The 12,003-nt window shown below is 41.4% G+C and overlaps 1 protein-coding gene across 1 annotated transcript; it reads right to left on the bottom strand.

Annotated features, from left to right (window-relative positions):
- Window positions 1-252: 252 nt before the first annotated feature.
- Window positions 253-11,467, bottom strand: mafk (v-maf avian musculoaponeurotic fibrosarcoma oncogene homolog K). The gene is given in 4 exon segments (XM_034089495.1): window positions 253-5,018; window positions 5,098-5,176; window positions 11,306-11,412; window positions 11,414-11,467. Coding segments are annotated over 4 exon segments (675 nt in total). The 3' UTR covers window positions 253-4,583.
- Between the last annotated feature and the right edge of the window lie 536 nt (window positions 11,468-12,003).

The following is a 12,003-nucleotide window of genomic DNA, read 5'->3' as shown; positions in this document are numbered from 1 at the left end:
TGTCCACACCACATGGGGGACATAGCTTTCTAAGTACATAACTTATTGGAGACCAATTTTTTATATCAGTCATAGTTTTGTTTTCCATACCTTTGTGTGCCGTCTTTCTGGGAAAGCAGGAATTAATTTACAGGCGGGTACACATTTGAAAAGATAAGAAATAGTTGACTTGTGTGTCTTTTGTGGCACTCGTACAGAATTTAACACATTTCTTGTGTAACTTGGTTGATCTGCACTTCTTTACGAGGAAAAAGCTTTATTTCAAGGTACAAAAAACCCACACGGCAGACTTATTTATAGGAATAATTTACAATACTTTAAATCAGAGCAGAAACAAATACAGACTTTATTTGTACATGAGGGTAGTTCATTGAGAAAACATTAATAAATGAATGTTAAAATAAAAATAATTTAGGTGTTCTTTTTAATAAAATTACACAATTCAATGAAATAAATATAAAATATACTGTATATGAGCAGACTAGTGAAAAGGTGTGATGGGTACATACTCAGTTTATACTGCCTTTTATATTTCTGTCTTTGTTTTAGCTTCAACATGATGCTATGAGATTAGAACAAGGAAATCCATTACAAAGTAAAAAACGTAACGTAGAATTGCTGCCGTTGAATTAACATTTAACCCACAACCCTATTATCCATTCCTTGAGCTTTTTCTGAATTTATACTCAAAACCTCAACAATACTAAAACTGACTTTCGACACGTCTACAATTAAATACTGTAGCTTGTAGGACTGGCAAAAGCTTGTTTGTGGCAGCTTATGTAATCAAGGACATGTGTTTTCATGGAAATGCATTTAAAACGTGAACACCAAATTAACAATATACAAGACACCTCATTTCCATACATACATATGCATTGCTATAGTTCATATACAAATTTAAAATAACCAACAATTTCTTAAACAGCTCCTAGGTACTGTATAACAAGCTGCCATCTCTTCAACTGTACGAAGAAAGAAACACCCACGGTAGGTAACGCTTATACCTCTTTTCTCCCAGAAACTTCTACAATTATTTACACGTCTTCTTTTATTTAAGCGGGAAAAATGGGGCTTGTTGAACGTGTAAATTATTATATCTGGAGAATATTTGGTGTGGTAAAATACCCAAAGGTTGAATGGACCTCTGCTGAGTCACACTGGATGTAAGATAAACATTAAGTACTTAATTCACCCGGATAGAGGTTTGTCTTATTATGGCACGGTACGGAAATATAACATTACTTTGAAGAATAGCTGAGCACTTCTTTAGGGTGTGCTGCCTAAAAGCAGATCAAAATACAGTGATATGTGCTCAAATTAAACAATGCATCATTTTACAGCACTGTGTTCTAAACTTTACCACAAGAGGCCACTGTAACAAGTGTGAAAAATCTTCAAGCTGTATTATATAAACACGGTGAAACCTTTTGTAACCTCAACTCAAATATAATTCGTGAAAAGGTCTGGGTGAACAGTCTCTAGCAGCTTTGGAATTCATTTTCAGTAAGGTTTCATCAAGACTACAAAATCTTTACCACCATCATTCTTTTAAACTGTTGACAAAATGTCCTCAGAAAAGTTTATCGTCTTTGCGGCCAGAACGTCTGACTAGGTTTACATCCAGGTTAATACTCAAAATAAGAGCGCATTTTATTTTGACTTAATACATTATTCTCATTTATTCTTAAACTAATGGACCCTGAAAGGCCCAAATTGAATAAATTGTCATCATTTATAAAAAAGAAAATGTATCTGATCACATCAGACCAATGATTGTTGAATTGTGTACTACGTTAAAGAAAATGTATTCGCTAAATAAAATGTATGGTACATTTTGTTAAGCTAGTTTGAGTTCCAACCTATCTCTTACATTTTGAATTGTTCATAACAATAGAACATATTCAAAAAGGTCAAAGCAGCAGCCTGTATGTAACCCTAGTCATGCTCTGTCCAATTTCAGAATGAGACGAATGAAAAAATGTGCTGACCAAGACGTAATTATGTGGTATAAAAACTCACAAAGAAGACTTTAAGTTATTCAAATAGTTATCTCATTCTAAATGTGGCCGATGACGGTCAGCATCAAAATAATTTGACGTCTTAAGAAAGATTACATAATCACACCACTCCCAGGATAGTAAAATACATAAATATAGAAAAATATGTAATATATATATTTTCATATATACTGTATATGCATATAAACTAAGTATCAGAAAAAGAACATAGGATGTATTAAAATAGAAATCAAGTGAAAATACAAAAATAGTAAGAGCACAGCATTGCCCCTGCTTCGAAATCACAGCAGGTTGTACAGCAGCAAAGTTCCCCTTGATGTTCTTTGCAGCTGGAACAGGGGAAAACGGTCATGTCCTCTTGGCAAAGAGAAAATCCTGACGTGAACAATCTCTATGGACTTCACTCCAACTTAGGAATGGATTCTTGGTAAGGACGGCTTTAATTCAAGTGAATTTCATACTTAAATATTTCAAAAAATTACAACAGAAGGAAGGTGTTGCTGCATTTAGTTGTCATGACACCTCTGTTTCTAGAGACGGGCGTCAGGAGTTCTCTTGCAGAAGAGTGTGTCAAAAGCAAGGTTAATAGCTAGGACTTCAGAGATATCAACACCAGCAGTAGGAATGGTTTCTATTTGGACGGAGATCTCGATGTTCCGTGACAAAGAAGGCAGTGGGAGCTTTTGGTAGTCTGTAACATAAAGGAAGTCAATTGAATTGCGTTTCACTTGAAGGGACCGCTCTCATTTCACTACATCTAACATGGATAACATACCAAAGAGTTTCATGTAAAGGGAAGAGGCCGACCATCACCCAGTACGTGCTGTGGCGTACATCTCAGAGCCAATAGTTCAATAAGGCTTGACTGGCAGTAAATGGTCACATATTTAATCTCCTACCAACTAACTCAATCTTTTTTCTTTCAACTCCAACTCTAGGAATCAGTTGCCCTGTGATCTGTTCATACTGCATCTTAACAGTTTGAAGTGCTAAATAATGATGGAAATTGGATGACATTTCTAATCCAAGCAAATCACGTTTCAATTCCAAATGTTCTGTTACCAAATATAACTGCATAATCATAAATACATTCCAATTTGGGGGAAATAAGTATTCAGTTCTTTAAATTCTCCAGTGGTAGGTCACCATATACCAATCGAATCACGCCCAGCACCTGCATCAAACACCCTATCCATACACACCTCACCTCAGGCCCTCAGACAAATCGAAATCATTTCTAAACCAAACTGCCAGCACGCCAAGTGTTCCATGGGTGAGCTTCAATGACAGCAAACTCAAGGTGCATCAGATTCGCCTCTTGAGAAGCGTATTGTTTACACCTGATGTCGACACCCTGTGGATGTGATGGATTAACCTTTTCAGTGGGCTATAGGAGAAACAGTAAGAAACACTGGTCTTTTAAAAAATATCTAACAAAAGGAGTCTTTCATCCAGCAAAGGCTTACATAGAAATTCTGGCCTTACGAAAGTTTCAAACACAAATGAAAAGTGTTACATCAAAACTCCAAAGTTAGACCACAGCACTAGTATGAAAGCCTTTACTGTAGTGTACCTACTGCTGATGTCTCACATACTAGAGAGGGTATTGACCACCAAGTAAACATGTGTAATACTTTGTGTAACCAAGACCGAAATATGAACAATAGCGCATCACGAGTAGAGGCCTTTATGAAACTGCATATGACTATAATGACTTAGGAGGTCAGGTATAACTTTATAACTACTAGTCACTCACTGTTTTTGACAATGTTCATAGGGTATTATAAGTGCAATAATGCATTATAATCATATACTATATGAAGTATTATCACAAGGCATGATACAAAAAAAAACGAATAAGTGACCAGCAATTATGAAGTTATGAAGCATTTTGAATAAGTGCTTTTAACTATAATTGTACAGGGCTATAAGATTATTATAACGCATTACATAATTATTTTTATAAGGAATTATAGACATGGGAAAAATACAAAGTGTTTAGCTTGCGATACATCGAAAAATCCTCTTTGTGTTAGTATCCGTGTAAGAACTCTATAATAATTGTGTAGGATCACTTATGGGTCCTTTTTAAGGCAACGGCTTCAAAGGCTCATCTTACATTGAGGCACTTCCACATTAACATATGATTTGGCATTGGCTTTGCAAATAGCTTTCTGTCACATAAACTGCTTACATCTCAAGTGTTGGTTAATAATATACGAGCAGGGCCTTTGCCGCCACATTAAGGCATGTGAAATACTTTTCCACACTGGAGTAAAAAGAAAAATCTCTGCTTACAGTCATGGAGGAAGGGTCACAGGGGCCCTGCCGGTGCTGGGGGGTCGGGGGGGGGGGTTGCACAGTGCACAGACAATGTGTACAAGAGACATAAAGAGAGAGACAGAGTTGTGATTGCAGCATAACATCACATCAAGCTTTGCCACCCCATTCCACCCCATAGTCTAACTACTGAGCGTCCTCTCAGTGCAGGGCGAGTGGGTTCAGGCCGGGTCAGAACCGGAAAGGACCAGGCAGGAGGAGAAGAGCCCAGTCCTGTCAACACTAGGACACGGTGGAGTACGGATTGGGGCTGGAGTTGTTGCGGTGGGCGGACTTGACGATGGTGATGACGCTGGTGTTCTGCACCTTGCCCGGCAACAGGGGCCCGCGGGTCACGGATCGGGCGAAACACTGCAGGGCCTCGTACTTGGCTCGCAAGGAATCAAGCTCCAACTTCATGCTGGTGTTCTCGCGGGCGAGCTTGTTCACCTCGTGCTGGAGATCTATCTTTTGTCTCTCCAGCTGCTCCTTCTGACTGACGCGTTTGATGCGACAGCTGGCGGCGTAGCCCCGGTTCTTCAGGGTCCTTCGCCGCTGCTTCAGCTTCGCTACATCATCCTTGGTGAGCCCACGCAGGTGCTGGTTGAGTTCCCGCACCGTCATGGCCACCAACTCGTCGTCGCTGACCGCCGGGGCATTCTCCCCCTCCTTCTTGACCTGCAGGACAGAGCACTGGATGAAGAACAGGTCGGAGCTTTTAGCAGGTCCACGTTTCTCAAACTTCTCAAACACTTACCTTTAAAGCTTTGCTCGCCTTAAACTGAGTCGTCATTCCCTGCATGCGGACAACAGGCCAGAATCTCACAGAAGACACACTATGAGGAAAGAAAAACAAAGTGTTCATTTAAGTTCAAATACAATATATGTCACATAGTGCCACCACTATGACACGTTCCCATGCTTTAATGCACTGCCTGTGCTGCAGCACCTCTTTTCACCCTCTGTCTGAAACCAGAAGCCAGTCTGCTTTGATTGGTTAGCTTGCCGGCACTCTTGTGATTGGTCAATAACTTAGAGATGTTTTGGAAATGTATCACATACAATTTGTTGGAGTGCTAGCCAATAGAAGCGCAAGTGTTAATAAGTGATGTCATTATGTTACAGAAGTAGACAAAGGAGTCCAACTGAGGAGTTTCAATGTGGACTTTGGGGTTTTAGCCTTTGCCGACCACTACAGGAAAAGGCCTCAATAAAAGCTACTCACATCTTTATGAATCAGTGATAGTTATTAATACTTCCGACCTAAGTAACAGATCTGAATACTGTCCCACACATTTTATTTTTATATGTTCAACTTGGCACATGCCCTACACATGCACTTTCAAAGTTAACAACAACATTCCTAGGATGATGTCATGTCAATATTATGTTTGCATGTTAGGGCCTCAGGTGACAGCAGGGGGCAGCACGGCACCATTACACCAAAGCGACTGTGTTTACTTGTTGAGGGAGGAGTGCCCTGACAATGTCTTTCAGTAGAGAGAGACTAGAAACAGGCAGCCTCTCTCCTCATCCTGCTCTGTGCTGACGCTCTCCGGGCTTTGTCCGTGTTTTAAGAAAAGCCTCTCTGTACTCATTACAGTGAGCCACATGCTTTCCGGACTGCTCTCGTGGTCAACAAGAGTGAAAGAGCGCCGGGCTGTGATCCTGTGAGAGGCACACATCCTCCCCCCAGGCTCCATTTCAGGACCTGCGGACCAGCCTGACTACAAGTGCACTGTTCCATGCTCGACTGCTGCCATGGAAACGCCCTGCAAATGGGCGTGGGAGTGTGAGTGTGAGTCACATGGTCACCAAAAGGGTAAACAAGTCTCATTCATAACCACAACACGGCCTATTCATAGTACAAATGAGAAGCACTAACTTGTGCTGACAACTTAAAAGGCATCCGCTGTACAAACAGTTCCAGTTCATCCATCTGTTTATCCTGGGGAATCCAGTGTAACTCGGATTGTTTATTCCCCTAATATGGTGTCTCCAGCAACTCTGCCTCCTCGGCGCACTTTAAAACTGACGTCAGCATAACATTTACAGTTATGCTGATCTTTACAGTGTAGTTGATACGCATGTGGAACATTCCGGAAGATAGAGTGTCACAGAGGAATACTTTCCTTTATAGTCACTGATGTATTTTTGCTGCATGTGAGACAATGCAGTGTGTGGATTTGGGCCTGTGTCTCGCCGGGTGGATCCTCTTACACTGGGCTTTCCTGAGCCGCTCCATGCCCTTATTTAACTCTGGCAGGATATATTTAGCCCTCAGTGCTGACACACATTTCTGCCAACTAAACAAATTAACTGAGCATGCGATAGGTGACACCTCAGAGGGCGAATATTCCTTTGCAGTCCTGTTGGCTGCAGCTTTCATGGGAGAAAGTACTCTGGGTGTGGCTGCTCTTTTTGGGATGTTTATAACATTTGTACATCCTATAATGGGTGTATTGCTAATACAGGACTTTTCGGCTTTTGATATGCAGATGTGGATTGCCGGAAAAAGTGCAATCGACATGAAAAACACCCTCTTTGACGAGACTTGTATAGCTTATATTCTACATATCTGTCTAGAGAAAGTGTTTTTGTCTCGTGCAGATGAACCTCAATAACAGATGAGACTACATGTGGAAACCAAACAGCAAAACCCAGAGCCGCATACACTCGTGTTTAGACATTAAGGGGAACATCTGCTGCTCTCTCTGGTGTCCTTCATACATTTTTGCAAAGATTGCATAATTGAGATTTTTCCAACGCATCAGATAAAGATGAATAACTGCAATACAACATTCCTCGGCAGAAAGTTGGCCACAACAGCCTTATGTGGTATTGCATCAGAAGGAGTCCCTGGGTATATCCCTTTCAGAGATCATGGAAAAGTAATGTCCCCCCCCCCCCCCCCCCCCCCCCCCCCCCCGTCTGCACACAAGAGGCCCCCAGCATCAAGCAAGAGGCCAGGTTGTTTCCCTGGAATTCTTTAGTGCTGATGTTTTTGCAACTCAAAAAGGCATGAGAAACCAACATTTCTTTAAGACAGCAATTATATTACGCAGCCAAATCCACTGTTTATAATGTTGCCATTCAGAAAGGACATGCATACATCACAACAAGTGACAGCTTCTTGATATAGTCAAGAAAACAACTCTCACAAGGGTAAGAAAAGGAGTCTGGGAAAATGCCTCAAAGAAAAGCAACAGATGGCGGGTAGAGAACAAAAACCACATTCCTGAGTGAACACACATGTGCAAACCCTCACATGCATATCTTTCCTGAAGAAGGATCCTTGGGTCTGAATCTGTCCTGCGATGCACTCGGCTACAGCGGGGGTGGAGTTCAGACTATCCCACTTGTAAAACAACGGCTGCGAAATGTACAAAATGTCTGGAATTCACCAGTGTCTCACATCGTCCACTTGCCCGAACAAATCAGTGTGCACACATGTGGAAGTCAGGACTCAGCTTCACTCACACACTATCTTCCATTTTTCTTTTTCTTTCTTTCTCATACAACCGACAATGTCTCATTCCTGAAGGCAATCCTCTGATGACTAATAACCACAAATGTCCTCATCAAGTTAATGTCATCAGTAAGTTCTGGAAAAGTGGCACAAAAAGGCCGAATAAAGCCGCTAAGGGATGACACAACTCAACTGGGTGTTCCTTACGAAGGCTATACACACACACATGTGTTGGTTACGATGTGTGTTATCTGATGTGGAAATGGTGTTTTCCACATGATGATGTTTTTGTTATTTGGGTTGCCAAGATTTTAAAAACACAGAACTAGGCAAAAACTATTCTTTACACGGGTCAGAGGAAAACAACTCTTACAAAGCAAATTGATTAAGTATTGTATCGTAAACACCGGAGTCTGCATTTGAGTCAGATAATTGACCTTTCTACCACTTGTGCTCTGTTTATGCTGTTTTCAAAGTCAGGCATCTGGTCAAGTTCAAGGCTGCACTTGAGTGACAGAAGGTAACGGTGAGGCCCGGCCTCCTCCTAAAATAAACAGCATATCAAAGTGTGCTCATGCTGCAGTGATAAATGCAGAGCTGGCTTGTCTGGACTCATTGTTTATCTTCCCTTTTTGTTTTAACTAGGGAGCAGGTTAAGCAGAAAGCAGACATGTTGTTGCCCTTGACAGTCTGATACACTCCTCTGAGAAAGCTCTTGCCTTTTTCTCAGGGAGGAGGGGAGAGTTCTCCACAGACTGCTGCGCTCTGCTCTCTGCTCTTTCTCCAGCGCAGCACATTTGGTGGGATATTATGTGAAGGAAATGGAGAGCATAGCTGAGCAGTGAGTCATGCTGTTTACTGGGAAACGCGACGACCAGCGGCAGGGAATCACACCCTCTCCATCTGACGTTTCCTGGAAAATCCCGTTGTTTCACAGGAGGAAGGAAAAGTACAGAGAACCTTGGAAATAACTGGCTTTAACACCAGAACTGTTGTGCGGAAAAGGGAGGAGAACTCGCAAAATGTCTGAGCAAAGAAACTCTCCCAACCAAGGACGTTGGGAGTAAAAAAAATGTCAAGCATGCACAAAAACAAGGACGTACCTGTCCAAAACGACCTGGACACGAACAATGTGTGAATAATAGGAAAGTGTTAGAGCTGTATCAGATCACACCCCTTACTCCCCAAAAAGATAAATCAAAGCAAAACAAGACTTTTTGACCATAAAAGCACGATCAGGATTTCAGCGATTCTCCTTCAAAACACGTGCAGATAGACAGACAGGACGTGACAGCAACGCATACATTCTAAATGCCGTGGAGCTACAAAGTGTTTGTGTTTAACTACCAACTTGAGTCACGGTGTAATCAGGAAGTTACCAAAGGAAACACATCAACAATTGAATCCGCAAGTGAAACAAATCAAGGAATTCCCAAATAACACGACAACCCCACAAAAATAAATAAATAAATGAGTAATCCTGGCACTTGCCACACCTCTGTGCATAATGAGGTGAAAGCAGCGGGGTGAGATTGGGTCAGTGACAGAAAAGCGGCGATAGGCAGGATCACAGTGGGTGGCAGAGTGAGCAGTCTCAGACACCGTATAACTGTCAGGGAGTCACTTTGGACGGAGCACCACAGCCCGTCCACACACTCGTCTGTTATTGCCTGCATGCACTCTGTTTGGCATGTTCAGATGGGAATAAAAACACTGGCTTCTAAAGTCAATAATCTAAACATGACATGTTTTTTCCAGTGAGAAGAGCAAAAACACATCATGGTGAAGTGAACCCTGTGAGTCATAGCATCACAAACCACAGCTATTTCACTTTCACAACACTCAACCACAGGCACATTTTGCATACGCTTTCATCACTACTGACCAGACCAAAACAGAAATTGTATATGTGATGACTAATATGCTTTATCCTATGTTTTGAAGGGGAATTTCTCCCCATGTGCTATACTGTCACACACAATGTGGTACTGTGAGTCAGCCAGGGTTTTTTCTCCATCTATAAAAGACATCATCACTTTGGTGATTAAACCACATGTTAACCTCATGACAGGGGAGAGGAGTGCACCCACTGCCACTGCCGGTCTGAAGCACCCACCCAAAACAACAGTGAATCACAAAGGACTCTCAGATATGAAGTCTGTCACCATCTAAGTGACACAAATTGCTCAAAGACAAATATTTTCCAAATTCTAATCACAATTGCCATACAATCTGACAAGTCCAATTTTCTCTATAAATTAACAGCCCAAATGAAAGTGTAGGTTTACAAGACAGTCAGGAAGTATTCTTTCTGAGATAAAATTGGGTTATTAAATATGTATGGCGTATTGTAGTACTGTTATAAGTTAATTGTGCAAAAATAAAATTGTACTCATATCAAAAGGCTCCTTGTGTTCAACCATAAAGATGTAGTTACCAGAAACACAGATAAGATAAAGCTTCCTTCTTCCAGAGTGATTTATTGTTTGTGGAAATGTGTGCAGCCCCTGCTGTGTATTGACTGCTGGTTTCTCCTGAGGAGGCCACCCAGCCCCGGTGGTCTCCCTCCTCATCGTGCCCTTTGTCCCACATGTCTAAAATGCAGACCACGTGTTGTTTCCAATGTCAAAAGTAGGCTGGTATGTTGCACTATAGCAGTCTAAATTAAACCCGCGTTGAAATGAGCAAGAGTAGCAGAATTGAAAAAGGGGTGTGAGTGTTTTATATGAACAAGTATAAAAGCAACAGTTCATTTAACTTCCTTTCGCAAAACTAAATCTCAATCGAGTGACTTGTAGGCTATGTAAGCTATAGGACATAAATAAACAAACAAAAATCACTTTTTTTTTTAAAAGAGCGTTTTGTAAACAGTAGACTGACTCTAACACAAAAGGCTACCGTTGTAACTAACATTAATTTACCTCGGGAAATTAAAGTCAGATGTATTTATATTAAATGATTGATATTAATATTTTTTAAAAGGTTAAAAAAACTTTTTCCGTGCATGCTTCAGATATTTGTTGTTTAATTTGTATAAAAGGGTGCCCTACACAGTTTCACTAATTTAGTTAATTAATCCATTTGACTTCTTTTTAAATATGTAGTGTGTAGGCCTACCAGGCTGATTCAGATAAAAACTCGGCACATAAAAGTCACACACGGAAGCAACAAAATAAGCAATTGTTTCAACTGTTATTATGATTTTCTTATGTTGTGTTTTTAAACGTATTTTCCCAATTTAGCTCATCCACGCGACTACACGGATCTCTGAGACCTATGGGCATTGTGTTATGTTACTCTACAACACGTGTCCACGCGCCTGAAACAATCTACAAGTCAACATCAACTTTCATAACATAAACGTATCCTACGTGACGGGCGCGTGTGGCCATCATAATCCTGTCTGCGTGCTCCAATATGTCACCGGGAAAACTTCAGCAATTTAAAAAAAAGTGAATTCAAAACATCTTACTAAGGGAAAAAAACATAAACTCACCTCTGTGGACGCAGATATCTGTGGACCGTGATGAGTAAAAAGTGGCGGAGCGGGTTTCGGATGGAGGCGGAGGACTGAGTTGACACAGCGGGGATAGAGCGTCCAGCCAGCCGAGGATCCTCGTACTGAATTAACTACAAAACAACAACAATGTACCAACATTCCACGCTCTGCTTCCGCAAGCACTCACGTCACCGATTCCTCGTGACCGCCCCCTCCATTCATGAAAATAACTTTCTGCTGACGTCAGTCTGGGAAGGGGGTGGGGGGCTATGGGGGGAAGCCAGAAATAGAAGATAGATATTAGCTGGCTACTGCTTTTGCTTACTTTACAAAACGTATCTGGACGAAGTCAGTTCATTTGTTACAAGAGAAAGGGTTTTAAAAGGAAGTCAAACTCCCCTGAGTGCTGCTGACCCTCCCCTGTGAGTAAACTCCTTTATGGTCAAGTCTACTCTAGGTATTCAAAAATGTGCATTGACTGAGAAAAAACAGCGACCCCCTCCTCCCTCTGTATGACTTCCAGCAGCATTCCTTTTCTGAGGAAAGTATGTGGCGTAGTAGCTCGGCAGTCAGGATTTCTCTTAATTTAACTGCTCGGCTGCCAGTACCGTCACAGGTTATTCTGGGTAATTAAGTACTGAATGTAAATATGTTAAGTCAGGAGCCTTTTAAGGGCTGCTGCATTCTTATGGGTT

Source organism: Pseudochaenichthys georgianus, chromosome 8, assembly GCF_902827115.2.
Source record: "Pseudochaenichthys georgianus chromosome 8, fPseGeo1.2, whole genome shotgun sequence".
In the NCBI taxonomy this organism is placed as follows: domain Eukaryota; kingdom Metazoa; phylum Chordata; class Actinopteri; order Perciformes; family Channichthyidae; genus Pseudochaenichthys; species Pseudochaenichthys georgianus.
Note: the sequence above shows the minus strand (reverse complement) of the source record. Positions and strands in the feature narration are given on the sequence as shown.